The 27,991-nt window shown below is 53.7% G+C and overlaps 2 protein-coding genes across 6 annotated transcripts; one reads left to right on the top strand and one right to left on the bottom strand.

Annotated features, from left to right (window-relative positions):
- Window positions 1-38: 38 nt before the first annotated feature.
- Window positions 39-11,330, bottom strand: EIF3K (eukaryotic translation initiation factor 3 subunit K). Its single transcript, XM_057711640.1, has 8 exons — window positions 11,192-11,330; window positions 10,180-10,278; window positions 7,426-7,546; window positions 6,047-6,121; window positions 3,267-3,333; window positions 3,089-3,166; window positions 1,482-1,607; window positions 39-107 (listed from the first exon to the last, which is right to left on the bottom strand). The coding sequence occupies exons 1-8, from the start codon at window positions 11,248-11,250 to the stop codon at window positions 76-78; spliced, it is 657 nt and encodes a 218-aa protein (XP_057567623.1). The 5' UTR covers window positions 11,251-11,330; the 3' UTR covers window positions 39-75.
- A 267-nt stretch (window positions 11,331-11,597) lies between these two features.
- On the top strand, window positions 11,598-27,977 carry MAP4K1 (mitogen-activated protein kinase kinase kinase kinase 1). Of its 5 annotated transcripts, none has more exons than XM_057711639.1 (32): window positions 11,598-11,978; window positions 12,662-12,728; window positions 12,898-12,955; window positions 13,067-13,157; window positions 13,895-13,959; window positions 15,456-15,511; window positions 15,603-15,650; window positions 15,805-15,847; window positions 15,941-16,013; window positions 16,467-16,598; window positions 17,000-17,062; window positions 17,152-17,233; window positions 17,874-17,990; window positions 18,198-18,273; window positions 18,783-18,841; window positions 18,920-18,963; window positions 19,041-19,085; window positions 19,818-19,860; window positions 20,317-20,479; window positions 20,574-20,656; window positions 21,051-21,135; window positions 22,182-22,258; window positions 22,349-22,409; window positions 23,185-23,293; window positions 23,380-23,438; window positions 23,628-23,731; window positions 24,214-24,388; window positions 24,661-24,726; window positions 24,929-25,018; window positions 25,103-25,173; window positions 25,837-25,892; window positions 27,803-27,977. In XM_057711639.1, the coding sequence occupies exons 3-32, from the start codon at window positions 12,937-12,939 to the stop codon at window positions 27,870-27,872; spliced, it is 2,325 nt and encodes a 774-aa protein (XP_057567622.1). In that variant the 5' UTR covers window positions 11,598-11,978; window positions 12,662-12,728; window positions 12,898-12,936; the 3' UTR covers window positions 27,873-27,977. The 5 variants fall into 5 exon arrangements, with proteins under 5 accessions (XP_057567622.1, XP_057567620.1, XP_057567619.1 ...); XM_057711637.1 differs by having other exon boundaries at window positions 12,609-12,728; window positions 20,595-20,656; XM_057711636.1 differs by having other exon boundaries at window positions 12,609-12,728; window positions 24,664-24,726.
- The last annotated feature ends 14 nt before the right edge of the window (window positions 27,978-27,991 follow it).

The raw sequence follows: 27,991 nt of genomic DNA, 5'->3' as shown, positions 1-27,991 counted from the left end.
GGGGCAGAGTCAGGAAGCCAACGAAAAGATAACAGGGCTAAGAAGTCAACAAATCTTTATTAAACGCCTGCAAAGTTACTGGGAGGAGGCCATGATGCTGGACACACCTGTGAAGAAAAGAGAAAACCTGGGTCAACGTGGGAAGGATGGGAGACGAACCCCTAGCCACCAACCACAGAACATGGAGGCCCAGGCTCAAGTTGCAGCTCTGCCCCATACCATGTGGGTGACCTCAAGCAAGTCACTCGACATCAGCTTCCCGTCTGTACAAAGTACCTACGCTGTGGGACTGAGTGATGGGCTTAGAACAATGCCTGGCACTAAACCAGGGTGGTCTGCTGTCTGGACCGTCATCACAATCACACTTCCCACATACTGTAGGCAAGACACTCTGAGCACTGAACTTGCATCTCCTCACTGCAAAGCCCTTTGCTCCAGTGAGATCTCTCAGAGAACCCCAACCCAGTGGGCGCATCTCATTTAGGGTGAGGGTCCAGAGCCCCCAGGTGTGCAGTTGAATGCCTGCTCAATCTTGTTCCTCAGTTAAGTAGCAGCTTAGCTGGTCAGGACTCAGAGGCTACACCATACTAGTCCGTATCTTTAAAACACCAGAATCACACTCAAGAGGGCAAGGAGGAGACCCAGGGCCTAAGGAAGCAGCCCCTCCCTGTCCCCTGGTTCTCTCTCACTCCAAGACATCCGAGCAGTGCGAACGTGAGACAGCACGTGCTAATACAACAGCAGGCTTGCTCTAGTTGAGGGTCAGTGGAGTCCGTGTTAGTTAATGTATGTGTGATGGCGACAACAAGGGTAGCATCTAGTGAGCTGTGGGACTGGTTGTTTGCTAAGTGTTGCATGTGGATTGTCTCACTTTACACCCATACCTCCACGAGGTGGGTATTATGGTACTACTTAGTTACAATAGCACCTATCTTACGGGGCTGACCTGAGGATCAATGCCTTTAAAAGTGTAAATGACTACACAGTGTTTCTCATAATTATTGGTGCTGTCATCTCCACTTTATAGATGAGAAAACTGAGGCACGAGCTGTAAAATCACGTGCCCAAAGTTACACAGCTATGAAATAAACAACCAAGATCCCACCCAGTGAGCCTGACTGCAGAGCCTGCACTTCCCGGTTGGTGTTCTGCTGTGTTTTAGCAGATGCCAGGGCCGAGGCCCTGGGAACAGTGAGGGTGCAGGGACACCCTGCAAGCCCCCTCCAGACACCGCTAAGTCTTACTGAGTGCTTTGGGGCAGGACACAGTGCCTAGAATTCCAGGGAAGGACACCCAGCATCCTCCAGCATTCCTCCCTGGGCAGGCGGCCTGGGACCCAAGAGGTCAGGGGAGTCTGGCAGATGCAAATTTCCTGGCCCTGAACCATAACTTATCTACCCTGGTCCTTTGGGGCCCCAGCCCTTGTCTGTCAAAGGGCACCGCCTTAACCCCACAGCCTGAGGCCTCGGGCCACCACTCACTGTCAAAGTCGATCTTCTCCACGATGTTCTTGGGCTTAATGCTCTCTTCCTGGCTACAGATGAAGATCTGGCCCGACTCGTCGGCGCTCCAGCCATACTTGCTCATCCACACCTTTAGCTGGCTGTCTGCAGGGGACACAGCAGTACAGGGGCTTTGTGCACTCTGATCCCACAGTACTGGGGGGCCAGGCTGTCCCCCTTGCCTGACTTCAGCTGACCTGGTCTCCTGCAGCCAGCCTGGTGCTTTACAGTTCATTCTCCAAACAGCAGCCAGGGGGAGCCTTTTAGCCTTCTCATCCTTCCCATTACATGGCTTTTGTCTCAGCCTCCTTTCATTTTCTGTTTACCTCTCCCGTACAAGGCTCGGCTCCGGATGACAGCAATACTTACTTATCTGCTTTTCCCCACAACCTACATGAAATGACTTCGAAACTAGGATGTCATCATTACCACTAACAATAAGCTTACGGCATCAGGTTTAAGTATTTCTTTGCAGTTCTTTTTTTGCCCTTAGAAAATATGCCTGTAAGGATGCCCGGCCAGAGAAATGTTCTATTACTTGAAATAATTCTTTTCTGCACGACTATTATCAATTTGATACAGATTCATCTGCTTGTCTTTATGTTCAATTCTAAGGGTTGTTTCATCCCCTTTTGATTTAATTTCACTTTTAAATATGTAAAACATCTACCCAATGTAAAGCACTTAGTACAGTGCCCGACACAAAGTGCCCAATAAATGTTGGCTTCCACTGAAAACAAACAAACACCACCCCACAAAAAACCCACCTGGCTCAAAAGGCAAAACTATCCAAGAAGGTACTCAGAGAAATCTCACCCCCAACCCACCACTCTCCTCCCTGTTCTCACTCAGCCCCCAAGGAGTAACCATTTTCCTTTCTTTTTAAAATTTTCCTTCCTGTGTTTCTTTTTAGAAAATGAGCAAATACACACACATTTTTTTTTTCTTTTTGGAGGGATCTTTAAAAACAGATCTGATCATTTCCTTCTCTGCTCAGACCCTCCACTGGATCCACCTCACTCAGGGTAAAGGACAAAGTCCTCAGGCAGGAGGCCACTCAGTATCTGAAGCCGCTCCCACCTCTCTGCCCTTGGCTCCACCCCCCTGGCTCACCCTGCTCCAGCCAAGTGCTCCCTGGCTGCTCCATGAGCACAGAATTCTCACGTTTGCTCTGCCCCCAGGCTGCCCACCTCACTCCACATGCCTCCTGAGCCCTACCCCCCATGGCCCTCTCTAGGGGCTGGCACTCATGAGTTCCCACGGGACAGGTACATCTTCATTTCTCATCTGTTCTGCCAACTCCACGAGAATGAACCTGAGTCACTGTGTGCTGTTCACTGCCATGCCCCCAGGGCCCTGAACACAGAGTAGAAATTCAATTAACTTACACAGAATGAATGAATGAATGCTGTAGGACTCCCACCAAGGAGAGGAACATCTTATACTAATTCCTTATTCCCTCCCTGGACCTTCAATAATGACCCGGTGAGGCAGGGGTGGGCCCATCTGGGAAGCGGGCTGAGGCCCACTGCCCCCCTCGCCCCCGACCTCCTAGACGGGCACTAGGGACCCAGAGAGGGCCTCACCTGTCAGGTCCCCGAGCATCTCGGCCAGCAGCCAGCGATCAATGTGCTGGTAAGTGATGCCCACGACATGGCAGATAACTGCGGAAATCAGGGAGAAAGATGGTGAAGGGCCGCCCCCCGGAGCCTGCTGCCACCCCCTCCCCCGCACCAGGGAGCCCACGCTCAGAGAGGTACTTACATTTTCGGACAGAGTCTTCAAAGCCAGTTATACCTTCCAAGAGGTCCATGTTTTCATCCAGGGCTTGCTGTGAGGGGAACGACAATGTTCACAATAACATTAATAATAATAATGTCAAGAATATTAACACTGACAGTCATAGAAGTCAACACCCCAGCATTCACACCACGTGCCAGCCCTTCTGTGTGCAACCTTATGATGTAACAGTTGCTGGGTTTCTGCCCATTTTATTTTTATTTTTTGGCCGCGCGGCATGGCATGTGGGATCTTAGTACCCCAAATAGGGATCGAATCTGTGCCCTCTGCAGTGGAAGTGCGGAGTCTTAACCACTGGACCGCCAGGGAAGTCCCTTGCCCATTTTAGAGATGAGGAAACCAAAGCTCAGGGCAGCTAAGTGATTTGCCCAAATCGCAAAGCTGAGGTTTGAACCTGGCAGGTAGAAATCACAGTCCCAAGAGGGGAGACAGATACAGATTAGCAACCTGCACTCAACCACCTCTTCTTGGCTCCCACCTCAGGGAGGTGGCCTCAGGTGGCCTCTGAGAAAAGGCCAACAGTCCTACCACAGTCCACGAGGCCCTCCAGGATCCACCTGTCACCTCTTCTCACTCACCCCCTCACTCCAGCCACGGGGGCGCCTCGCTGCCCCTCAGGCATGCCAGACACCCACCCACCTCATGGCCTTCAGGCTAGCTTTTTGGGGTCTGGAGCTCTCCTCCCCCACGGCTAGCACCCCCACCTCTTTCAGGCCTCTGCTGAAATGTCATCTTGCCAGCAAGAGCTCCCCCCACCATCAGTGAGGGAAACAATGAACCCGCACGGACAATGGGAAGGAGCAGCCAGTGTTGGGGGAAGAGAGTGGGGGAACAGCTGTCATGGAAACCAAGAGATGCTGGCCGGTCAGGTGAGCTGGGGCCTGAGAACCTCGTACGGGATTTAGCAATGCAGATGTCACTGCGGGTCTCAAGAGCAGTTCTGTGGCCTGTGCGTGGGGCGGGGGATGGGGGTGGAGAGGACTGGCCATAAAAGCCTGAATTGCGTGGGTTCAAATGAGCAGGGGAAGAGGTTAGGCTGAGCAGAGGCAGCCTGTCCCAGGGGCAGGCTGACCGACAGTCCCAATTCTCCTGAGACTAAAGGTTTCCTGGGATGTGAGACTTTCAGCTTTAAAACCAGAAAAGGCTCTGGCAAACTGGGACAGCCGATGCCCCAGCCAGGAGCGTGGCTGGAAAGGGAACAGAGTACGGGGCGGGAGGCAGAGTTGCTGGCGAGTGTGGAGGTCCACAGAGAGTTCTGGCTTAGGCTAGAACTCACTGCAGGGTGGACGTGTTCCGTGGTGACAGCAACAGTGCGGGAAGGGCAAGTCTGCTGCTGCAAGAGAGTGGGGAGAAGGGCTGGTGTGACGCCACTGAGCGCGAGAGGGTCGGTGCACCAGAGGAGGGGTGCCTGCGATGGGAGAGGGGACACGTCACCCACGCAAACAGAAAAGTGCTCAGTTGGCTGCCGGCAGATGTCGGGCTGGGGCGGGAAGTTCTGCTTTGGCTGCTTCTATTTTCCTGTGAAATGAGAAGCCAGATCGTAAGCTGAGGTGGGGAGAAAGCGGTGGTGGTGGGCGGCTGTCAAGAGCCGGCCAGGAGAGTGCGGAGGGAAGCAAGGCCCCAGGCCAGGAGGCGCTGAGGACCCGGTCTGGGTCACTTGCTGCCTGTTCTCCAGCCTCGAGTGTCCCTCAGACACAGCGGCAGAGGGGAAGGAGCGTGCAACCTGCGCTGAAGGAGGAAGCAGAACAGAGGACTGAGGCTGCAGGTCAGGCCCAAGAATGTTGGGTCGGAGACTTGACCTTATGGGGGCGAGTTGGGAAGTGAGGAGGAAGTGGTCAGAAGGGTGGACATGTTTGACATTCACGGGCAGAGGGGGAGGCAATTACTGGTGAAGACAAGTACAGGCCAGGGGCTCCCAGCCTCAGCCGGGGATCAGAGCCACCAGGGATAACTGTTCAAAATCCCTAAGCCTAGACCACACCCAGACCAATGACATCAGATGCTGTGAAGACAGGATTCACATATTAATATTTGTTTTTTGAACTCCTCAGGGGTCCAACGTGCTGAAAACTGGTCTAGGATGTGACTGGAGTGAGGGGCTTGGGGCAAAGGGAGGACAAAAAATCCAGAAGCTGAGAAGTCAAGGTGGTGGAAAGATCATGGATCTGTCCTTTCAAGCATCTGAGAATAAAGACGGGAGTGGTAAAGAGTGGCAGTGGGCTAAATTCCTCACAAAATGAGGAGCAGTCGTGGAGGGCGGGGGGCAGGAAGTGATAACACAGGAGCTTCAGGGCTGCAGGGGTGAGGGAGAGGGAGGTGGGTCTGGGAGTGGCAGTGAGAAGCTAGGAAGCCACCTGGTCTCCCACTTGGGAAGCTGCAGAAGGGGGAGGCTGGGCTCAGTTAGAACAAGAAAAGGGGGAAGAGCATTTAAAGGATGCAGAACTTGTGCTAGAAGAACCGGTGAGTGCGTGTGTGCGTGCGTGTGTGCGTGCGGGTGGGGGGGGGAGGTGAGTGAGAGCAAGAGTGAGAGCGAGCGCGCCTGAGCTTTGTGGGCAGAGGAGAGGACCCGGGAGTCCTGGCTCCGGGTGAGGATGACCGTTCCACGTAATCACATGCAAAGCTCTGAGCACAGGACCTGTCGCCACCGAGGCAAGGCAGCCAATACCCGTGCATGGCCGTGACTTTTAGCAGTCTTTCCTGCATGGCCCAGTCACCACCCTGCCCCCAGACCCAAGCGAAGTTACCCAGAAGGCCTGGAAGTGGCACGTCTCCAGCAGGTCCCCGAGGTACAAAATCTGCCGGATGGGCCGTTCTTCTTGCTGGGAGGAAGCGTTAAGGGTGAAAGGCCTTGGGGCCCGAGGAGGCTGGTGCTGAGCCCTAGATCATCCCGCCCCCTTCTGTTCACCGCAGCATGGTTATAACGGCAACAGTGGGAAAGAACCTCATGACCCAGCGACGGGGACCACTCAACAGCGGCTGCACCACACACTGAGATCGAGTCACCTCTTACAGAACTGACATGCAGAAGGGGGGAAGACACAGCATGATATGAAAAAAGCAGGATGCAGAACGACGTGCCTAACAGCCCAGCACCTGGGTGGGGAGGAATCTGGGTAAACACACACACCTGAACTTACGTACCTGCAGAGGATCTGTGGAGAGGTGGCCAAGGACTGCAGACAGCTGGTCTGAGGGGAGGGGAGTGGGTGGCAGTGGGATGGGGAGGGAGGAGGCCTTGGTTTCTTCACTGTACACTTTGTTGTACTTTGAACAGTGCACCACATGCCTTGTTTAAGCTACCGGAACAGACCTCTGGGGAAGGTGGACAATCTCTCAGAAGGCAGGCGCTCCCTTCCCATGGACACACCTGGCAGAGCAGGTTCCATGAGGAAGACATTTCTCAGCCCAGCCGCCAGCGAGCAGGCCAGCACTCGACATCTCTTCACAGAAGGCCAGCACCGTGCCAGGCAGTCCCTGTGCCAGGCAGACCCCGTGCCAGGCAGACCCCGTGCTAGGCCCTGAGGATGCACATGGTGAGGTTCAGCTGACCGTCAGCTCCCCATGGCTCCTGCCTTTTGCCTGGTGGTCTTTCCTCAGCTAGGAAGCCTCATGGAAATCTTTCTAACGCATAAATCTACCCATATCACCCTGCAGCTCTAAAGCCTTCTATGGCTCCCCAGTGCCTTTTTTGAGTCTGACTGCTTCGGTGGTGCAGGTATGCCCAACTTCCTCCACTGCCTCTAAAAAACAGCACTGAGCTCTTCTTTCCCTACATACTACTCCCTCTGCCTGGATCACCCTTTCCTACCGCTTCACCTAACCCCTCATTTTCCGTATGTCCCCTCCTCCAGGAAGCTTTGCTAGCATCCAGGCAGGTTCAGGTGCCCCCTCCCCTCTAACCCCAAGCCCTGACAATTCCAGGCCGTCACTGACAGGATGGGTCTCCCCTACTGGACGGTGAGCTCCACGAGGGCAGGGGGGCCACGTCTGCCTCAGCCTCCACAGTGCTCCAGCCCCAGCCAGCACTGGGTCGAGCCCACAACTCAGACCACGTCCCCCTGAACTGGGCTACCCTGCCCTGCCCCGCGCCCCCCACCCCCTGTCCGGGAAGCGGGAAGGATACATGGGCCTGGTCGATCATGCACTTGCACAGCGTGAAGTCAGTGTGGGGCAGGTTGGTGAGGGCCTTTAGCAGGATCTGGGCGGTGACTGTGGTCTGAAAGAAGGCCGGGTTGAACTGGTACCTGAGAAAGGGAACAAGAGACACAGCAGCAGTGTCACCTCTAGGTCCCTGGGCCTCACCCCAGGAACCAGGCAGGCTGTCTACTGCTTCAGCCCAGAGTCTGGGAGCTGGATAAGCCTGGGCTCCGATCCCAGCCACGCCACTCTCTGACTGTGTGACCTTAACCGCCCTGACCCTATTTTCCTGCTCTGTAGATGGGGACAGTTAATCCTCACAGCCACTCGGTGAGGCAGACAGTGTTAAGTGATTCACAAACAATTGAGTATATAAGAGGCAGTCTGGAGTAGTGGTCAAGGCTCCAGAGCCAACTGCCTAGGTTTCAACTTCATTGCTGAGTGACCCTGGACTACTTATTTTATTTTTTTAAATTTTTAAAATATTTATTTATGGGCTGCATTGGGTTTTCATTGCTGCACATGGGCTTTCTCTAGTTGCTGCGAGCGGGGGCTACTCTTCATTGTGGTGTGTGGGCTCCTCATTGTAATGGCTTCTCTTGTTGTGGAGCACGGGCTCTAGGCACATGGGCTTCAACAGTTGCAGCACATGGGCTCAACAGTTGTGGCTCATGGGCTCAAGGGCACAAGCTCAACAGTAGTGACACATGGGCTTAGTTGCTCTGTGGCACGTGGGATCTTCCCAGAGAAGGGCTCAAACCCGTGTCCCCTGCATTGGCAGGTGGATTCTTAACCACTGCTCCACCTAGGAAGTCCTGACCTACTTATTTTAAATGCTCTGTGCATTGGTTTCTTCCCTTGCAAGAGGGAACAGTAGCAACCACATATACCTCACAAGGGGAATATATCACCGAAGTGAGTTAACACACATAAAGCTTACAGCGCAGCAGCTGCCACACGGGGAGCACTCACTATGTGGCGGTTTTCACCAATAACAACGCAAACACCCTCACAAATGCCCGTGTTGTCATCTCCATTTTACAGATGGCAAAACCGAGGCTATGCTATCTGTAAAAATTACACAGCTGATAGTGTGTCAATAAAGCACAGAGGAGGAAGAACCCAAACGCCCACCAAGAGAACAGATAATTAGGACACAGACATACTTGTAACGCTATACAGCAATGACAACAAACAAGCTGCAGCCACACAGGAAAAAGACGCATCTCACAAACCCAAGGCCAAGTGGAAGAGGCCAGGTGCAGAAGAGCTCCAGCTGCATAACTACACTTTCACAAGTTCAAAGCAGGCAAACCTGAACTAAGCTTATTAGGATGTGTGTGCAAGCGCATACTCGGTAAATTCACATAAAGCCAGGCCATGAGAGCGTACCATGAGAGTGGTTACCAGGGTACGGTGGCTGGCACAGAGCATATGGGGCAAAGAACCAGGGATGCTACCAACACTTAGTTTTTCAATATGGATGGTGATTACAAAGGTGTTCATTTAAGCTACATCTGTTTTATGTACTAGCCAGTATGTGCGTTTTTTTTTTTTTTTAAAGCCATCCCTCCTCCAGGCCCAACTTCCTTGGCTTCCTAGCCTTGCACTTTAAGAGAAGACACATCCTATCCAAAATATCAATATATAAAAAGCTCATAGAACTCAATACCAAAAAAACCCCAAACAACCCTATTAAAAATGGGCAGAAGACCTGAATAGATATTTTTCCAAAGAAGACATACAGATGGCCAACAGGCACATGAAAAGATGCTCAACATAACTAATCATCAAGAAAATGCAAATCAAAACCACAATGAGATATCACTTCACATCGGTCAAAATGGCCATCATCAAAAAGACAACAGATAACAAAATACTGGCGAGGATGTGGAGAAGAGAGAATTCTTGTACGCTGTTAATGTGATGTAAATTGCTGCAGCCACTATGGAAAACAGTATGGAGGTTCTCCCCAAAATTAAAAACAGAACTACCATATAATCTAGCAATTTCACTCCTGGGTATCTATCTGAAGAAAACAGAAACACCAATTTGAAAAGACACATGCACCCCAATGTTAACAGCAGCACCATTTACAATAGCCAAGATCTGGAAGCAACGTAAGTGTCCCTCAACAAATGAATGGATAAGGAAGACATGGTACATATAAACACACACACGCAATGGAATAGTAGCCATTAAAAAAAAAAAAAGAATGAAAATTTGCCATTTGCAACAACATGGATGGACCTGCAGAATATTATGCTTAGTGAGGTAAATCAGACAAGGAAAGGCAAATACCATATATTTTCACTTACATGTGGAATCTAAAAAGTAAACGAAGGAATACAACAAAACAAACAGGCTCACAGATACAGAGAGCAAACTAGTGATTAACAGAGGGGAGTGGGGTGGGGGAGAGGCAAGATAGGGAAGGGAGATTAAGAGGTACAAACTACCTTGCACAAAATAAATAAGAGACAAGGATGTAATGTACAGCACAGAAAATATAACCAATGTTTTATAATAACTTTAAATGGAGCATAACCTATAAAAATATCCAAACACTATGTTGTACACCTGAAATATAACATTGTAAACCAACTACACTTCAATTTTAAAAAAGAGAGACACCACATCCTGCAGGCTACCCCCAACTTCCACGCCACCCAGTGCTGGGAGTGGCACGCTGCTGGCTACTGGCTACTAACATGGGGGTGGAATGGAGGCAGACACTCACAGCTTCAGGACAGCCAGGTTGGCTTCCAGATCATAGGCATTCTCTTTGGCTTGCGTCTCCACATAGCGCTCCAAGGTGGCCAGATTCTCAGGATTGTACCTAGAGAAGAAACAAGATGGGTAAGCAAAGAGGAGACAAGAGCTGAGGCTGGTTACACTACGGAAGCCCGAGGGGAAGGGGGACGGCACCGTAACCTGCTCCTCTTCCTTTCTTCCTTCCCTCTAGATCTGTCACTGGCCACTTGCTCTACTCACATACCAAACCAGCTCTATAACCTCTAATGAAACTTCTCCACATTCCAAACGTAAGCCTAAGCTCTACACCCCATCAGAACCCTGTGTCTTTTCTAGGATGCCTCCTCAAACTCTCAGCCAACCAGCCCTTACTGGCTGTATATCTGGCCTCCTGGACATCTTTGCCACTCACCCCTTCCTTCCATCCTCAAACACCACTGTGGTCTAGCCCCATCCTCTCCTGCCTAGCTTCCCCCATCCCAGCCCCGACCAATTTACCTGTGCTTCCCCCTTCACCGCTCTGATCCCTCCGGACTATCACTGTCTATTATCTGGTTTGCCTGGACTCCGAACTAGGAACTCCATGAAGGCATGGCCTGTGGCTGTCTTTGGCCACCTCTGGCAGAACTGATAGAGTAGATTTTAGTAAAAACGTGTTCAGTGAATAACATGAAGGGGGAAAGGGAGAGCGATAAAGAGACACTGAGGGAGACAGAGAGACTAAGAAGAGAGAGAAAACTGAGCGGCTGAGAGAGGGAAAGCTGAGAAGCAGAGAGAGCGGCCTCAAGGCAATTAAAGATGGGGAGACTGAGCGGTCGGCAAGGCTGCCTACTGCCTTTAGGCCTTTACAGTGCTGTTTCCTTAAACATCTCCTCCAGTATGACTAAAAAATCCCACCCCTGGGCAAGCCCAGGATCCTGACCACCTCTTGCTGTCTCCAGAAAACCCTCTCCTCTACCCCTCTTGGCCGGAAGGGCTCCCTCCGACCAGGCTCAAACCTGTCGATGCCCTTGAGCAACTTGCCCACGTTCGCTCTCATCTGCTCAAACACCGCCATGACTGCTGTCGCCTCCCGCACCCTGGCAGCAGCCGAAGACGCCGGCGGCGCGGCGTTCTCGAGGACCGGAAGAGGAAGAGCTGGTGGAAACGGAAACTACGTCATTGTTTTCGCTCCAGCCCGGGGGGCGGGGCGGCGGTGAAGAGGTGGGGAGGGTCTGGAGGCGGCTGCCACGCTTTCCGGCTGCCACGTGACTTCTTCCCAGCGGGCTCAGTCGGCGCGTGCGCATACTCTCTACCCGAGCAGAACCAACGGCGCGAGAAAAGACCTAGCCTAGCCCAGTGCGCAGGTGCCTTCTCAAGGCGAGGAGGCGGGGCTCAACTTTTCCCGGGCCTCGCGTATCCAGGTCTAGTCCTTGGGACGTGCGCGCAAATTCCCTGGGAAAGAGAGTGATCCCTCACGGCGTGCGCGCGTGTCGCGTTGTACGCGGCCGTGTACTCAAAACTGTGCTGGAAAGCACGCACGTATTAGACTCCTTTTGGGCCATAGCCAAGTCCCGAGGAAGGTGCTCTCTGAGCTCCCCTTTGCCCCAGGCCTCGGCCCCTAAGGCAGGATCCTGAGCTCCACAGTTTCAAGTCCTGAACCTGGTCCCCACACTCCACCCTAACGCCAGGGGTAACGGCCCGCAAAGCTGTTGTGCTCTGCCTGGCGGGGGCGGGGAGAAGGGTTCCTGGACCCAGCCAGATCACATCACGCCCAGTCCCCACAGGCTCGTTTTGCGGATGAAGGTGAGCAACCCATGTGTGCTGTCATGAGTTACGTGTGTACAACAGATTCTGCACACTGCAGGCTTGAATACACATGCAAGTGTCACTTATGTATATGCTCTGGGTACATCCACATATGTGCACACGGGTATCCAGGCGTTTGCACGTCGACTGGTCTTCAACCCGCACAGGGGGTTACCGCTAAGTGCACGTATATGCCCCGGGTGAACAGTAATATACACTGCGTAGCCATCCCTGTGCAGACCTGCCATCTCCGGGTTGTGGCCCAACACTCAAGCACTCAGCAGAGGTTCAACTGTAGTTTTTAGCCTCCGCCCAGAACCCGGGAGGGAGTGTTAGGACACCCTGCAGGTCACAATTAAGATAGTTTGCATCTGGTTTACATGCAGCCCAGGGCCCTGGAGGTGGAGGGGGGTCCCCTGGGTCCCAAGGCAACCTGCCCCTCACAGGCTCTCAGGGCCCAAGGGACAGGGGGTGGAGCCGGCTGCACAGCTCTGTGCTGGGGCAGGAAGCGAGAGTAGGGCGGGGGGAGGCCACAGGCGGTGGAGGCAAGGCGGGTGCAGGGCTTGTGGGGAGGGAGGGAGGTGCCAGCATTCCGAGCCCTGAGGCCCTGCTGGCCCCTGGGCACAGGCCCAGCTCCGGCCCCCAGGAATGGACCTCGTGGACCCTGACATCTTTAACAGGGACCCCCGAGACCACTATGACCTGCTGCAGCGGCTGGGTGGCGGCACCTATGGGGAAGTCTTCAAGGTGAGGAACCCCCTGCTTCTCTGTGACCCTCAAACCAGTAACCTTTGGGGTGAGGCCCAAGAAGGGAAGGGAACTCTAGAGGGTCCCAGTCCTTGGCTTTGGTTCAGGGATGCTGAGGAGGAACTCGGGCAAATGGAGCCGGCCTGACTGTCAACTTCCCCTTTACAAGGCTCGAGACAAGGTGACGGGGGACCTGGTGGCACTGAAGATGGTGAAGATGGAGCCTGGTGAGGAGAGGACCCAGGAGCTCCTTCCCCACACCCCACCTCCTGGGACACTGAGATTTCCCCCATACTCCCTCGCTGCAGCGGCCTTTTCTCTTCTGCCTCTGCTTGCAGACGATGATGTTTCCACACTTCAGAAGGAAATTCTCATCTTGAAAACTTGTCGGCATGCCAACATCGTGGCCTACCACGGGAGCTATCTCTGGTGATGAGCCTCAGACCTGCCCTGACACTCAGCCCAGCCCCTACCCCCGAGCTCCCATCCCTGACCAGGGTACCCCCTAACCTGACCACTAATCCCGGACCCCCATTTTTAACTGGGGCACCCCTAACTTGATCTCTAGACCAAAGTCCCGCTTTTTTGACCAGATCACCCCCAAATCTAACCTCCAATAAGTAACTCCCATTTCTGACCAGGGGTCTGCCAAATTGATCCCTTCATAGCAACCAAACCTGAAACCAAGTCCCCTAAAACTAATCTTTCTTCATCCTGCCCTTCAGGTCCCCCAGTTTCACTTTCTTTTCCTTTAATATGAACCCCTAAATTCCCTGACCCCCAAATTAATATCCCAGGTGCCCTAATAATGATCTCTGTCCCCTAGACCTGGTATCCTAGCTCCTCTACCCCCTCCAAACTTCCACAACCTGTGAGGTCTCTGCCCTGTCTCCCAGGTTAGCATGGGACAACAGAGGATGCCATGGGTTAGGAGCCCAAAGACCTGGGTTTGATTCCAGTTGGCCCTAAACATATATTTCCTCTCTGAGCCTCAACTTCCCCATCTATAAAATGGGATGATCTCACTCTGGTGGGCAACAGAGAGATGACAGCTCTTACATTAAAGTTCTTGTTGAACTAGAATAAGATGGACAGTGAGCATGGAGCTGTCCTATAAGTCATAATTTATTACTGCTAGTATTATTATCGCTCTGGAACTGTTATAGGCTGCAGAAGCTCTGGATTTGCATGGAATTCTGTGGGGCTGGTTCTCTCCAGGACATCTACCAAGGTGAGAGAAAGGGCAAGGGGATCCAGGCAGCCCCTGCCCCTCCAATCCACCTGTCCTGTCTCTCTGCCCTTGTGTCTCCTGGGACTTTCTGGTCCATATTTCACACAATGAGTCCCTCCTCTGGGCCTGGCCTGGCCTGGATGATGCGGGGACCCTGTGGTGACTGAGCAGGCCCTGGGCCCTGTCCTTCAGGACCTGAGAGTACAGCCTCAGTCTTTCTGCATGCAATGATCCCTCTACTTCCCCGGCCCCATCTTCCCCTGTGTCTGCATGTTCTCACCAAGGTGTACTCATGCGTTTGAGTATTTCTGCATTTCTGTCTCATCATCAGTGCCCACATGTTCGTTTAATAAGTGAATGCATTTCTGATTCTCTTAGCCTGCTTTTCACTCTTGGCGCGTTGGAGGGTGGGGGCAGGGGGGGCCTCTGGTCACTCTGAGATTCCTGATGCACACCTCTATCTTTGACCATCTCCCAGTCTCCCTCCAGCCCAAGACCTCAAATGGCAGGAAAGGAAGGACTTCATTAAGAAGTCCTCGGGAGGGAAACTGAGGCCCACAGAGAGGAAGTGGCTCACCCCGCCAGCCTGTCAGACTTGGTCTCTGACCCCTGTGTCTGTCGTCTCTCTCTCGCGTATCCTCTTCACCCCTCTGTGTCTCTCATTCTCAATGTGTCTTTTTTCCCACTTTTTGGTCTCTGACCATATCTTTCTTTCTCTGCCTCAATTTGGGTCTATTCCTGTGCCTCTGTCTCTGTCTCTCTCCCTGGCTTGCTCTGCCTTTCCTCATTTTACAAAGTGACATCACCCCCTGCTCAGAGCCCTCCTGTGCCTTTCATTTCCTTCCAAAGCCAAGCCCAAATTTCTCATCACAGCCCCCACGAGTCTGACCCTCCCTGGCACTCCAAGCAGACCCACCTCACCTCCGTTCCATCCACTTTACCGCTTTCCAGACCCACCAGGCACTCTTCTGCCTCTGGACCACTGCACTTGCTTTTTCCCCTTCCGAGTGGGAGTGCTCCCATCTTCACCCCCGTCAGCTTCTCAGGGTTGCCTTCGCCGATCACCCTGTGTAAAATGTCATACCCCTTCCCACACATATTTCCCACACATATTTCCTGTTGTCTTTTCTTGCTTTATTTTTTTCTTATTATTTATTAGCATCTCACGTACTGCATATCTTACCTGTTTATCTTGTCTACTGTCTGTATCCACAAGGGCAGGGATCTCTGCCTCTCTTGTCCACAGCTGTATCCCTAGTGCCACGGTGGCTGGCACACAGTAGACACGCAGTAAATATCTGTTGACTGAATCTCTCTCCCTCCGGCCTCTAGTTTTCTGCATCACTGCCTCTCTCTGTTGTTGACCACCCCCCTGCCTCCTCTTCCCACTTGTCCCATCCTGTTTCCTCTTCCCTACGTGGCACCCTCTCAACTGGTGTGGGTGGCGGCCAGGGGCCTGGCCCTCACCCAACGCCATGCTGGGGTGACCTTTGCAGTGACAGGCCCCCTGTCAGAGCTCCAGATCAGCTATGTCTGTCGGGAAGTACTCCAGGTGAGGAGATGCTCAGATGGGCTTGGGTAGGGGCAGGGCCCTGCTCCAGCCCCCGGAAACTCACTACCCCCATGTCCACTCTCCTTCTCAGGGACTAGCCTATCTACACTCACAGAAGAAGATACACCGGGACATCAAGGTGGTCTAGGGGCAGAAAGGTGGCCTTGGTGGGTGGGGGGCCCAGGAGACGGGGGTGGTATGTGGATGGTTCAGGGTGGTGTGGGGCCAGGGAGTGGTGGCAGCATGGACTTGGGGGGTATCTCCGACAGCCTCTAACCCCGCCTCTTCCTCAGGGAGCCAACATCCTCATCAACGATGCTGGGGAGGTCAGACTGGGTGAGTGTGGCTGGGGGGGTGGGGAGTGGAACTGGCTGGGGGCCCGAGGGGACAGGGGACCCTATGTCACTGTGTCTCTCCCTCTGCCTCCAGCTGACTTTGGTATCTCGGCCCAGATTGGAGCAACGCTAGCTCGACGCCTCTCTTTCATTGGGACACCCTACTGGTGAGGGATGCCTGGCTGGCACCTAGGGGTGGTACGGGGGACAGCCCAGATCCCTGGGAATCTCCATCCTGGCTTTTTGCCCCACCTCTGCCTTTCTTTGGTGAATGTTCTGTCTTCCCTTGGGCTCTCCTTTGAGTTTTCCATTTACCTAAGGCCCTCTGTGACCCCTGCACCTGTTCTTCTCAGTGCTTGTGTTGATTTTTATCCTGATCTGTCTGTCTTTCCATACCTGTCCACGTTTGTCTCACTCTCTGTCTCTCTGTCTTCCAACCAGTCTCTGTCTCTCTGCCTTTACCTCTCTCCGTCTTTATTTCTGTCTCTCTCCATCTTTATGTTCCTCTCTGCATCTGTCTCTCTCTGTGCTCCATTCTCCTCCTCTCTCTCCTCCCCGCAAGAAGTTGCCCCTCCCCCTCCTCGTGTCACCCCTGGCTCTCTGAGGGTCTCTGCCCCCAGGATGGCTCCGGAAGTGGCGGCCGTGGCCCTGAAGGGGGGATACAATGAGCTGTGTGACATCTGGTCCCTGGGCATCACCGCCATCGAATTAGCCGAGCTACAACCACCACTCTTTGACGTGCACCCTCTCAGGTAGGCAGATGTGGCAGGTCCCCCTGGTCCCAGAGACCCCACTCAACTCTGATCGTGGACACCACCCCCCTGCCTGCTTCCCCACAAGACCCCTACCAGAGACACCCCCTTACTCTGAGCTCCACCTGAGACCCTCAGGATCCCCTCAACCCAGAAAGCCTTCTCTCCAGCCCTCCACACCAGGAGCCCCATCTTGAGGCTTCCCCTAAGACCACTGGAGCCCTGTAAAAGCAGTTTCCCCAGGAAGTGGCATCCTGTGCCTTGTAAAACCTAACCCTCATTCTCATCCTGTCCCTCACTTTGCTCTCTGCTGACCCCAGTGCTATTGGGGGCCCCTCGAGCCATGAGATCTGACCTCCATTGGGAAGTCCAAACCCCATGTTCTGTCCTTACTCTTCCAGAGTTCTCTTCCTCATGACCAAGAGTGGCTACCAGCCCCCGAGGCTAAAGGAAAAAGGCAAATGGTAGGAGAGGGTGATGGGAAAGGGGGAGGGGGAGGACGGAGCCAGGTCTGTGGTCCCCTCACCCCAGAACTTGCCTTCTTCCTCCCAAGGTCGGCTGCCTTCCACAACTTTGTCAAAGTCACGCTCACTAAGAGCCCCAAGAAACGACCCGGCGCCACCAAGATGCTCAGTGTAAACCTCCCCTCCCCGAGAAGCCTTCCCAGACTCACCCCCAGAATTCCCCAGGGCCTCCCACAGCTCCCTAGAACACTGACAATTTCATTCCACAGGACCCCCACGGCCCTCTCAAAGTCCCTAGTCCCTCCGAATTCCCCAGGAACCTTCAAGGCTCTCCAAATTGTATCCCAGACCTTTTGCTAAGATACGCTGAGTTCTTAAAACTCACAAACTCCCAAAGGCTGCAGGACCCATTCCTGAGTGTGTTCTGGACTTCCAGGGGAACTCCAGTCCCCTCTAAGACACCTCTGGAATTCTCCAACTATGCTAAATTTTTTTTTTTTTTTTTTTTTTGCCACGATGTGTGGCATGTGGGTCTTATTTCCCTGACCGGGGATGAGCCCGTGCCACATGCAGTGCAAGCACGGACTCTTAACCCCTGGACCCCCAGGGGAATCCCCTACCCTAAATTCTTCTAATCCCTTCAGACTCCTCAGACTCCTCCAGGTCACAGCTCCCCCAGCATTCCCGGCCTTCTTCCTCTGTTGGCAACTTCCCCACCAGGTTCCCTTAGATGGGTTCTCCAGCCCCTGTCCCAACCCTCTCCCTCCAGCCCAGGCCTCTTGTCTGCTGACACCCTCCTCCCCTCCCCCAGCATCAACTGGTGTCCCAGCCCGGGCTAAACAGAGGCCTGATCCTAGATCTTCTTGACAAAATGAGGAACCCAGGGAAGGGGGCCCCTGTTGGCGAGATTGAAGATGAAGAGCCTGAGGTGAGGGACTCCCGTGCCTTTGCTCAGGCTGTTCTCCTGCCTGGAGCACCCCCTTGCTGCCTCTCTTAGAAGGAAAAAAGCCAGGGAGGGATGGAGGGGGTGCTGGGCACAGAGGTTATGGGAGGGCTGAGGGCTCCAGGCTGGGCCCACAGGGTGGAGAGGGCTGCTGGAGGGCCACAGGCCTGATGCAGCCGCTGCTCTGCCCAGCTCCCCCCGGCCATCCCTCGGCGAATCAGATCCACCCATCGGTCCAGCTCTCTGGGGGTCCCAGACGCAGATTGTCGTGAGTAGAGAACCCTTGCACTTGGGGACATCTGACCCCATACTCCAAGAGATTCCCCGCCATCAGACTGCCAGAGACACCAGAGACCCTCATCACTTCCAAATAGACCCTCAGAGACCCCCATCCCCATCTGACCCCATAGGAGACCCCTGAGAACCGCATCACCACCTGATCTACAAAATGACTCTAGAGACCCCCACCTCTCTGTCCTGCAAACAGACCCCATGAGATTTCCCATAACCACCAGGACTCCCGGAGACCGCAGACATCTCTGATCCCTGATACCCAAGTGGAACCTCAAAAGAACACTCTGTAACCATTTGGAGCCCCCACCTCCCTGATCTCAAACCCTGACCCCCAAATGAGACCCCTGTACATCCAGATCCCTCCCCTGTAGGGACAGCTCCAGTCCCAAGATCCTGACCCCGGACCCCACCCCCAGTTCTACTCTTTCTATTTCCAAATCCACGTCCCCAGCTCACTGTGTTACCCACCTCACCCCACCCCAGGGCGGCACATGGAGTTCAGGAAGCTCAGAGGCATGGAGTCCAGACCCACAGCGGACACGGTGAGAGCCCTCCCCTGCTGCCCAGCCGCCACCCCCCCCCCCTTCCCGGGCCACCGCTGACCCTTTACTATCCTGCAGGCTCACTTACAGCCCCCTGGAGACTTCAAGAGCACCAGTCCTAGGTCAGGGACCCTCAGGGTGGGAGGGGGGCTGGGATACGGGTGGGGACCACCCAAAGCTCATGCCTTTCCCTCCTCAGGAGGCACCTGTCGGAGTCTGACGATGACTATGACGACGTGGACATGTAAGGCCACTCCACGCCCCCACCCAGCCCCCGCCTTCCTGCAACCCTGCCTTTCTTCCACCCCCACCCCCAGCCTCAGCCCCTATTTTCCTTCTACCACTCAGCCCTGACCCCTGACCCTTGACTGGACCCTCGATGTCCCCACCTTCCTTCACCCCCAACCTCTGACCCCCAACCCCACCCCAATTCAACCCTGGACCTCCTGCCGCATCCCAGTCCCCAGCTCCTGCCACATGTTTCCCCCACCCCCAGACCTCAACTGCAGCCCTAACCCTCAACCCCCGGCCCTCATCTCGCCTCATCTTCTCCCCCAGCCTCAGACGGAACCTTTCCCCCGTGTCAGGCCCTCAGCCCCAGACTCAACCTGAACCCCAGCGGTCGGCCCAGGCCCCCATCTCCCCCAGGCCCAGGCCTGCGTCAGCCTCAGGGCCTGGGTCCATTCCACACAGCTTGTCTGTAACAGGTTCACGTGCAGGTGCACCCGGCACCGATGAGAAGCCGACCCCCGGGAGCTCATATGACCTGTGTTCCTAGGCAGGCGTGATGCGCTGTCAGCACTCAGTATCCAAGAGTTGCTGCTACCATCATCACCCTGGTTGTCAGTCCTTTAGCCCTCAGCTCCAGCCCAGACCGCGTCACCCTCTGACCCTCCTGAGCTCAGACCTCCAGCCCCAGCTCTCCCCAGTCCTCCCCACACCGCCACCTGTTTACCCAACCCTCTTTGTGTTCCAGCCCCACCCCTGCAGAAGACACACCTCCTCCACTGCCCCCCAAGGTAAGGCCCTGGGCCCGAGCTGGGAGGCTGGGGGCCAGGAGGCCAGGGCCCCTGGATGCTGGGATACTGAGCTCTCTAGGGCTGGAGTCTGGGATGCCAGGTCCTCTGAAGTCTGGGAAGACCGGGATGAGGAGCACATTGGGATCTGGAAGTGGCATCCCTGACCCCAGGGGTGGGACTCAAAACATTTAGCCCGATGGACACTGGACAGTAGCTGGTCCTTGGAAATCCCTGCTGCACCCAGCATTCACCCTTTAGTTGCTGGCGTGCGTGGATGTCGGGCGTGGGTCAGAGGGGAAGGCTGGCACGGTGGTCGGACATCGTGGGGAAGGTCAGAGCCGTGACCTAACGTCAGTGCCGTGACCTAACGTCGGTTCTGGCAGAGGCAGATTGCAGGGCGCCCTCTCTCTCAGATCATCTAGTGTACTCCCCCACCCTCCTTCTCTCTCTCCAAAGCCCAAGTTCCGTTCTCCATCGGACGAAGGTCCTGGGGGGACTGGGGATGAGGGGCAGCTGAGCCCGGGAGTGCTGGTCCGATGTGCCAGCGGGCCTCCCCCACGCACCCCCCATCTTGGGCCTCCCCCAGCCACCCGAAGCCCCCACCTAACTGCCCACTCAGGTAACAGGGCAGGCTGGGGTGGCAGATGGGCGGAGGTGGGGTTTGAGCAGGGGTAGGGGGGTTTTGGGGGCTGATTTTCCCCACCCCATCTCAGAACCCTCACTCTGGAACCCAGCCTCCCGGGAGCCTGACCAGCCCCCACTGTTGCCCCCCAAGAAGGAAAAGATGAAGAAAAAGGTGAGGCCAGCTAAGCTCAGGACTCACACTTCTGGATGGGGCTGGGGATGCCTGGTGGGAGTGGGGGAGTCTGGCTGGGAAGACTAAAGGTGATGACAGGCGACATTTGTTGAGCAGTTCCTCTGTGCCAGACACCCATCTCGTGTCTTCACATGGTGTATACCTCCACAGATAGAGGTAGATATCACAGAGATAGATGTTATTCCCCTACTTCAGAATGGGGAAACTGAGGCACAGAGGGGTAAGTAGCTTTCCAAGGTCATAAACCTTTGAGGAGGCAAAGGCAGGATTTGGACCTTGGCACTATTGCCTCTGAGTCTTAACGACTTCGCTTTCCTGTCCCCTCCTCCCTGTTGCTGGATCTGCTGCTGGCCTGCCCCCATGGCCCACCCAGGGGTGTGCCCTTCTTGTAAAGTTATTCAACGGCTGCCCCCTCCGGATCCACAGCACAGCAGCCTGGACGCACCCCTCCACCAAGGGTGAGCCGTCAGGAGGGTCACGGAGAACGTGGGGGGGACAGGGAGGGCCCTTGATGGAAGGCACAAAGGCAGGGACAGGGGGAGGGTCTTAATAGAGTGGGGAGTGGCAGAGCTGAGGCAGGGACAGAGCCAGGAGTTGCAGCTGAGGTTTAGGAATCAAAGGTGGGTAGAGTGAAGATGGGTTGGAGAGTGAAGACTAGGAAAATTAGAGTTTGGAGGCCAGGGGTGTCAGATATGGGACGTCCCTGATGGTCCAGTAGTTAAGACTCTGTGCTTCCACTGCAGGGGGCACGGGTTCAATCCCTGGTCGGGGAACTAAGATCCCACGTGCTGTGCAGTGTGGCCAAAATAAATAAATAAATAAATTAATTAATTAATTTAAAAGGGGGTGTGTGTCAGATGTAGCAGAAAGATCAGAGCTTGGGATGTAAGATCCAGGACAGTTGGATCCCGTTACCCTCAGTTGGAGGTTAACGGTAGGGAAACTGGGATCAGCATTTTAGGGTCAGGAATTTTAGGGATTAGAATGCAGCAGAAAGGGGCAGGGTTTGGGGATCAAAGATGTGGAGACAAGGTCAGCGAGGGATAAATGTTAAGGAAACAGTATTAGAGTGTTGGGGGTCACACTGGACAGAAAAAGCCATATGTAGGGGTGTCTGAGGATCAGTGTTGACATAGGATTAGCATTCAGGGACCATAACTAGGGAGAAAGAGGGACAGGATTTAGAGTGCTGTTCGGGGAGGCATGTCTAATGTTGTGGTCAGAATTGAGGGGACAGAGGGTCAGGATTTGTAGGTCAGAGATGGAAGAACCACCAGAACGGGGGAAGTCAGAGGCTGGTGAGAATGAGACCAGCTCAAGGCAACTGGTCAGATTTGAGTTCAGATTTGGGGAAACAGAGTCTGGAAGCATCAGTGTGGCGGGGAGAGTAGAGAATTGAGGTTCAGGGCTGGAGAACAGAGTACCAGCATTTGGGGTCATATGGGGGTCTGGGAGGTCCCCTGTGATGAGGCCGGTCCTAGCATCATCATGTCTGTCTCCCCAGACCAGCACCTGCTCCTGGGGGCCGAGGAAGGCATTTTCATCCTGAACCGAAATGATCAGGAGGCCACCTTGGAGATGGTGAGGGGCCGCATGTAGGGTGGGCTGGGGGCGGGGCTGGAGTTGGGGTTGCTGGGGTCTCACAGGAGCCATCTCCCCCTTCCTCTGCAGCTTTTTTCTAGCCGGACGACCTGGGTGTACTCCATCAACAATGTCCTCATGTCTCTCTCAGGTCTGGCTGTGGCCGGGTGGGAGGGGTGGAGGTCAGAACTTATGGGGTCAGGGGTCAGGGGGTTGGGAGATAGATGGGCACAGCTGAAAAAAAAATTAGGCTGCCCCTTCACAGGGCCTACAATCCAAATTCCAGCCACTTTTTCACTGTGGAACTTGGGGCAAGAGACGTCTTCCTGAGCCTCAGTTTCCCCATCTGTAAAATGGGGTTCACAGTAGTGCCCACCTCTCAAGTCAGTTTTGAGGTGATTTCCCCAAGAAGTCAGTCTTTACATTTCTCTGATGTTCAGATGACAGTCAGTACTTGTTCCATGCTTTACTAAAATAGAGTGAGCAAGTTGTAGATTAAAATTTTGTGTTATTGTTTTATAAACACTTTGTGTAAAAGAATTTCTAATTTATGAGGCAACCCCAAGCCAAAATTTCGTGATGACAAACTTTTGCAGAGCTTCTAGATATGTTTCTTCTTGAACTTTGTAATGTGTGTAACTTCACCTGACTGGTTAAGTGTCCATCATTTCTCACGTGGCTACAAGCACCACGAGGGTAGGGAACGTACTTCTTTTACTCTCCATTGTTCACCAGAGCCAAGCACTGTGCCTGGCCTGCAGTGGGCATTTAAAATATGTTGCGTGAAAAATGAATAAATAAAGGTGCTTGAGACTTGAAGGCTTGGGCATTTTAAAGGAACGGGGCCAAGTAATGGGATAGGGGAAAGGTGGGAGTGTGCCGTGTCCTATAACTGCCTGCTTCCCCTACATACACACGCACTGCAGGAAAGACCCCCCACCTGTATTCTCATAGCATCCTGGGCCTCCTGGAACGGAAAGAGGCCAGAACAGGAAGCCCCATCGCTCACATTAGCCCCCACCGGCTACTGGCAAGGTACCAGCCCCCAGTGGCACCTCTGACCCCTCTAATACCCGATTCCTGCCGTCCCTCCCCCCATTCACGCCTACCTTTTTCTGCAGGAAGAACATGGTCTCCACTAAGATCCAGGACACCAAAGGCTGCCGGGCGTGCTGTGTGGGTGAGAGAAAACCCCATCGGTGTGCGGAGAGGGGGCGGGACCAGGGGCGGGACTTGGACTCCCTCTCGACCCGAGAGGGTTGCAGAGTTAAGGCAGGGTGAACAGAGCCCGGGGAAAGATGTGTGGCCTTTGGGGGCTGGAGCAGGGGAGAGAGGATTGACCCTAACCGGTTTCTACTCACCCGCACAGCGGAGGGCGCGAGCTCCGGGGGCCCGTTCCTGTGTGGAGCATTGGAGACATCCGTAGTCCTGCTTCAGTGGTACCAGCCCATGAACAAGTTCCTGCTGGTCCGGGTAGGGAGCCTGTAGACGTTGGGGGCTTTGGGTGGCTAGGTTGCGAGCTCCACAGACCCGGGCTTCCATCCGAGGCCCCGCCCACCGGGAGGCTCCTTCCCGGTCTTTCTGATCCTTAAACTCCTCACCCCTGGCCTAATTATTCTTCAAGCCCTATCCCCCTCCCCAGCCCCCATCTCTAAGGAGACCCCGTTCAGGTCCTTTGAGTCCCTAAGGAGACTTTGCTGCCTTGGGGGCCACGGCCCCCGGGGGCGCTCCCTCTCTGTCACCACGGTGGCACGCCCCTAAACGGAAGCTACGCCCACTCTGAGGCCACACCTGTCCATTTCAGAGCCCTCTGAGACCTCACCCCCGAAGTTTCTAGATGGCACCTCCCAAGGCAAACTTAGGAAGCCCCGGCCCGCTGTCCTCCAAGACCCCGCCCCCTCTCAGGCCCCGCCCCAAACCTCCTCTGAGCCCGCCCCTCCCTGCGCGGCCCGCAGCAGGTGCTGTTCCCGCTGCCTACGCCTCTGCCGGTGTTCGCACTGCTGACCGGGCCAGGCTCCGAGCTGCCCGCCGTGTGCATCGGCGTGAGCCCCGGGCGGCCGGCGAAGTCGGTGCTCTTCCACACCGTGCGCTTCGGCGCGCTCTCCTGCTGGCTGGGCGAGATGAGCACGGGTGAGTGGGCCAGGCTCTGGGCGGGGCTTATCATTTGGGAAGCGTTGGGCTTTGGTATCTGGGCGGTGCTTAGCCTGAGGCGTAATTGGGGGCGGGGTTGAAACGAGAAGGGGCGGAAGAACCCTGGGTATCTGTAACTGGTGAGATTGAAGATGGGGGAGTGGGGAACTCTATGATGCGCGAGGTTTAGCCCGCTTGCTTGGGAATGGAGAGTGCCTAGTGAAGGAGGACGGAATGAGGTGGAATTGGTCCTTGAACCCCGGCCTCTCAAGCAGAGCACAAGGGACCGGTACAGGTGACTCAGGTCGAGGAAGACAAGGTGATGGTGTTGATGGACGGTAAGAACCCTCCTCCCTCTTTTTCGCCCCCGCTGTTCCTAGATCTCCTACCCCCAGACCCTGGTACCTCTCAGAAACGCTGAGCTCCTTCAGTCCTTGCCTGTCCTGCTTGACTTCTCGCACTGAATGTATTTTCTGATCCCTCCATAATCTTCAAAGTCCCACTTACTGCTCTTAAAGCCCCTTCTCTACCTCTTTCTAGGGTCTCTGAAGCTGGTGACACCAGAGGGCGCCCCAGTCCGGGGCCTTCGAACTCCAGAGATCCCCATGACTGAAGCAGTGGAGGCTGTGGGTGTGTGCCAGGATGATAGGGTCCGGGGTCCAGGTTGAAGGATTAAGTGAAACCCAAGGGTAACAGGCACTGCTTTCCTTCCAGCCATGGTCGGGGGTCGGCTCCAGGCCTTCTGGAAGCATGGAGTGCAGGTGTGGGCTCTAGGCTCGGACAAGGTAAGCTCCTCCATCCTGGCACCTGCAACCCAGCCCCTCCCACTTCAGTCATCTCATTCATCAGATGGACTGGGAGAACCAAGTCAGGGTGTGAAGTCCTGGAGGAGAAGCTTCCTTCAGGCTCAGTTCAGACAGGTCTCCTTCTCTACCCCAGGGTCTCTTAGGTCCAGAGCTCATCCAAGGTCACTCTGTGACCTTGTGTAAGGGACTTTGCTTCTCTCTGAGCCTCAGGCTCCCAACTATAAAATGGGGTCACTATAGAGATATGTGGGTTAAGAACAGGGACCAGACTGCCTGGGTTGGAAGCCAGCTGAATGACCTTAGGCAAATAACTTAATCTTCTTGTGCCTCACTTTTCTCATCTGGAAGATGGAGTGAAAATGGTGCTTAGCTCACAGAACACTATGTGTCAGGCTCTGCCCTTAAACTTTTGTATTTTACTTAATCTTCATGATTGCCTATCAGGTAGGTATTACGATTTCAAAGGTTTGTACTCTGAGGTGCGGAGAGGTTAGGTAACTTGTGTGAGGTCACACAGCTGATGAGCGGTGTTAGCAAGAATCATTATTTCTGGACCTAAGGACTTCAGAGACCTCATCCCCTGCTCTCTTTAAGGGAGGGGGAGGAGTCTTCTAGACACTGACACAGCACCTTTTCCCCCAGCTGCTGCAGGAGCTGAGAGACCCCACCCTCACCTTCCGTCTGCTTGGCTCCCCCAGGTATGAGCTTGGGGAAGGGGACAGAGGGCTGGGGTGGCATGGGGCTTCTGATGTGGAGAGGGCATCCTGAGGTGTCCCCCCAGCCAGCTGTATCTTTGGCCTCGGCATCCTCTCACCTGGTCTTCCTCCTTCCATCTCTGCCCCCTATAGTCTATTCCCCACACAGCAGCCAAGGTGGAATTTTCATTTTTTTATTTTTATTGTAACTTTTTATTTTGACATAAATTTAGACTCAGAGAGGTTGTAAAAATAAATTTAAAAATTATGTATCCCCTTCACCCAGATTCCCCATATATCATTTTTTAACCACATTTGCTTTATTCTTCCCTTCTGTGTATGTACAGTTTTTTTTTCTATTTGCATGTGAATTGCAAGCATGATGCCAATTTACGCCTAAATACTTCAGTGTATGTTTCCTAAATCAAGCCAAGGACATACTCGGAATTCCCTGGCTGTCCAGTGATTAGGACTCCTCGCTTCCACTGCAGGGGGCACGGGTTCGGTCCCTGGTTGGGGAACTAAGATCCTGCATGCTGTGCGGTGTGGTTAAAAAAAAAAAAAAAAAAGCAAGAATATACTCCTACAAACCACAATACAGCTGTCAAAATCAGGAAAATAAAACTGAGATATCACTACCTTCTAATTCACACACCCATTCAAGTCTCACGAGCTGTTCCAATGATGCTCTTTATAACCAAAAAATAATATTTATTTTCTGGTCCAGGATATAATCTAGGGTGATGGGCTGCATTTTGGAGTCATGTTTCTTTAGTCTTGCGTCTGAAACAATTCTTTAGACTTTCTTTGCTTTTCATGGCCTTGACACTTTTGAAGAGTACAGGGAATTTGTTTTACAGAATGTCCCTCGGTTGGGTTTGAGGTTTCTAGGTTAAGCGTTTGGGGCAGGAATACCACACAAGTGATGGTGTGTCCTTCTCACTGCATCAGATCAGGAAGCACATGTCTGTTTGTCCAATTACTGGGGATGTTATCTTTGGTCATTTGGTTAAGGTGGCATCAGCAAGATCTCTCCACTATGAAGTTACTATTCTTTCCTCTGTATTAATAAGTATCTTTTTGGGTGATTTCTTGAGATTACATACATTTAATGTTTCTTATCATACTTTCACCTAGTAGTTTTACCATGTACTGATGATTTTTGCCTGAGTCTATTATTAGGATGGTTACTAAATGGTGATTTTCTATTTCTATCATTTCTTCTATGTTTATTAGTTGGCATTCTGCTGTAGGGAAGAGCTGTCCCTTCTCCACCGCGTGTGTGTGTGTGTGTGTATTTCAGTATAGTCTCAAGGATTTCCATTTTATCCTGTGGGTTATAACCTATTACTATCATTGTTTTGAGGCACAAATACTCCCAGATTTAGCCAGCGAGAGCCCCTTCAAGGATTTCTGTGATCTTTTGACATGTCAGAGGGGTCTTTTAAAATCCAGATGTGACTGTGTCCCTCTCCACTTGTTTAAAACCTTCCTGTGACCTCAAGATAAATACCCAATATTGGTCACAGCCCACAAACCATGACTTCTGCAGTCAAGTCCCAGGCTCTCTCCCAGCTCAAGGCCTTTGCACAGGCTGTTCTCTCTGCCCAGAATACGCTTCCCTGCCTTTTCACCAAGTCCCCTCCTGAGCCGCTTTCAGGCGCCACCATCCATTCTTTGGGGGCACCTTGGCTGACCCCTTGGGCTAGGTTTCCCTGCTGTGTGCCTCCTGCTTCTTTGCACTCACCTAATTCACTGATTCACACCTGCTCTAGACTGAGCTCCCCGAGGGCAGGGGCCATGTCTGCTCATTCACTGCTATAGTCCAGCCTGGTGCTGGCACAGCCTATAAACTCCTTGGCGAAAGAATGAATGAACGAATGAACAGACTGACTTCTCTTTTTCTCCCCCAGGCCTGTGGTGGTGGAGACACGCCCAGCAGATGATCCTTCTGCCCCCAGCAACCTCTACATCCAGGAATGAGTCCCTGAGGGGGTGTTAGGAACCCGTCCCGACACCTCCCTCCCCAAGGGACATACATGAGTGATCATGGCATGCCCCTGTCTCCCAATAAACGTGACTTCCGTCTCTGTTGTTATCCT

This window comes from Hippopotamus amphibius, chromosome 16 (assembly GCF_030028045.1).
Source record: "Hippopotamus amphibius kiboko isolate mHipAmp2 chromosome 16, mHipAmp2.hap2, whole genome shotgun sequence".
Classification (NCBI taxonomy): domain Eukaryota; kingdom Metazoa; phylum Chordata; class Mammalia; order Artiodactyla; family Hippopotamidae; genus Hippopotamus; species Hippopotamus amphibius.
The sequence above is the reverse complement of the archived record's forward strand: the minus strand, read 5'-3'. Positions and strand labels throughout refer to the sequence as shown.

Excerpts from the sequence above, each read along its gene's own strand:
- MAP4K1 (XM_057711635.1), top strand. Across the intron at positions 19,861-20,316 it reads CTCCTCCACTGCCCCCCAAG|CCCAAGTTCCGTTCTCCATC; the intron begins GTAAGGCCCTGG and ends CTCTCTCCAAAG. Across the intron at positions 20,657-21,050 it reads AGGAAAAGATGAAGAAAAAG|GGGTGTGCCCTTCTTGTAAA; the intron begins GTGAGGCCAGCT and ends TGGCCCACCCAG.
- EIF3K (XM_057711640.1), bottom strand. The coding sequence starts at position 11,250 with ATGGCGGTGTTTGAGCAGATGAGAGCGAACGTGGGCAAGTTGCTCAAG. Across the intron at positions 10,279-11,191 it reads TTGCTCAAGGGCATCGACAG|GTACAATCCTGAGAATCTGG; the intron begins GTTTGAGCCTGG and ends TTTCTTCTCTAG. Across the intron at positions 7,547-10,179 it reads AACCTGGCTGTCCTGAAGCT|GTACCAGTTCAACCCGGCCT; the intron begins GTGAGTGTCTGC and ends TCCCTTTCTCAG.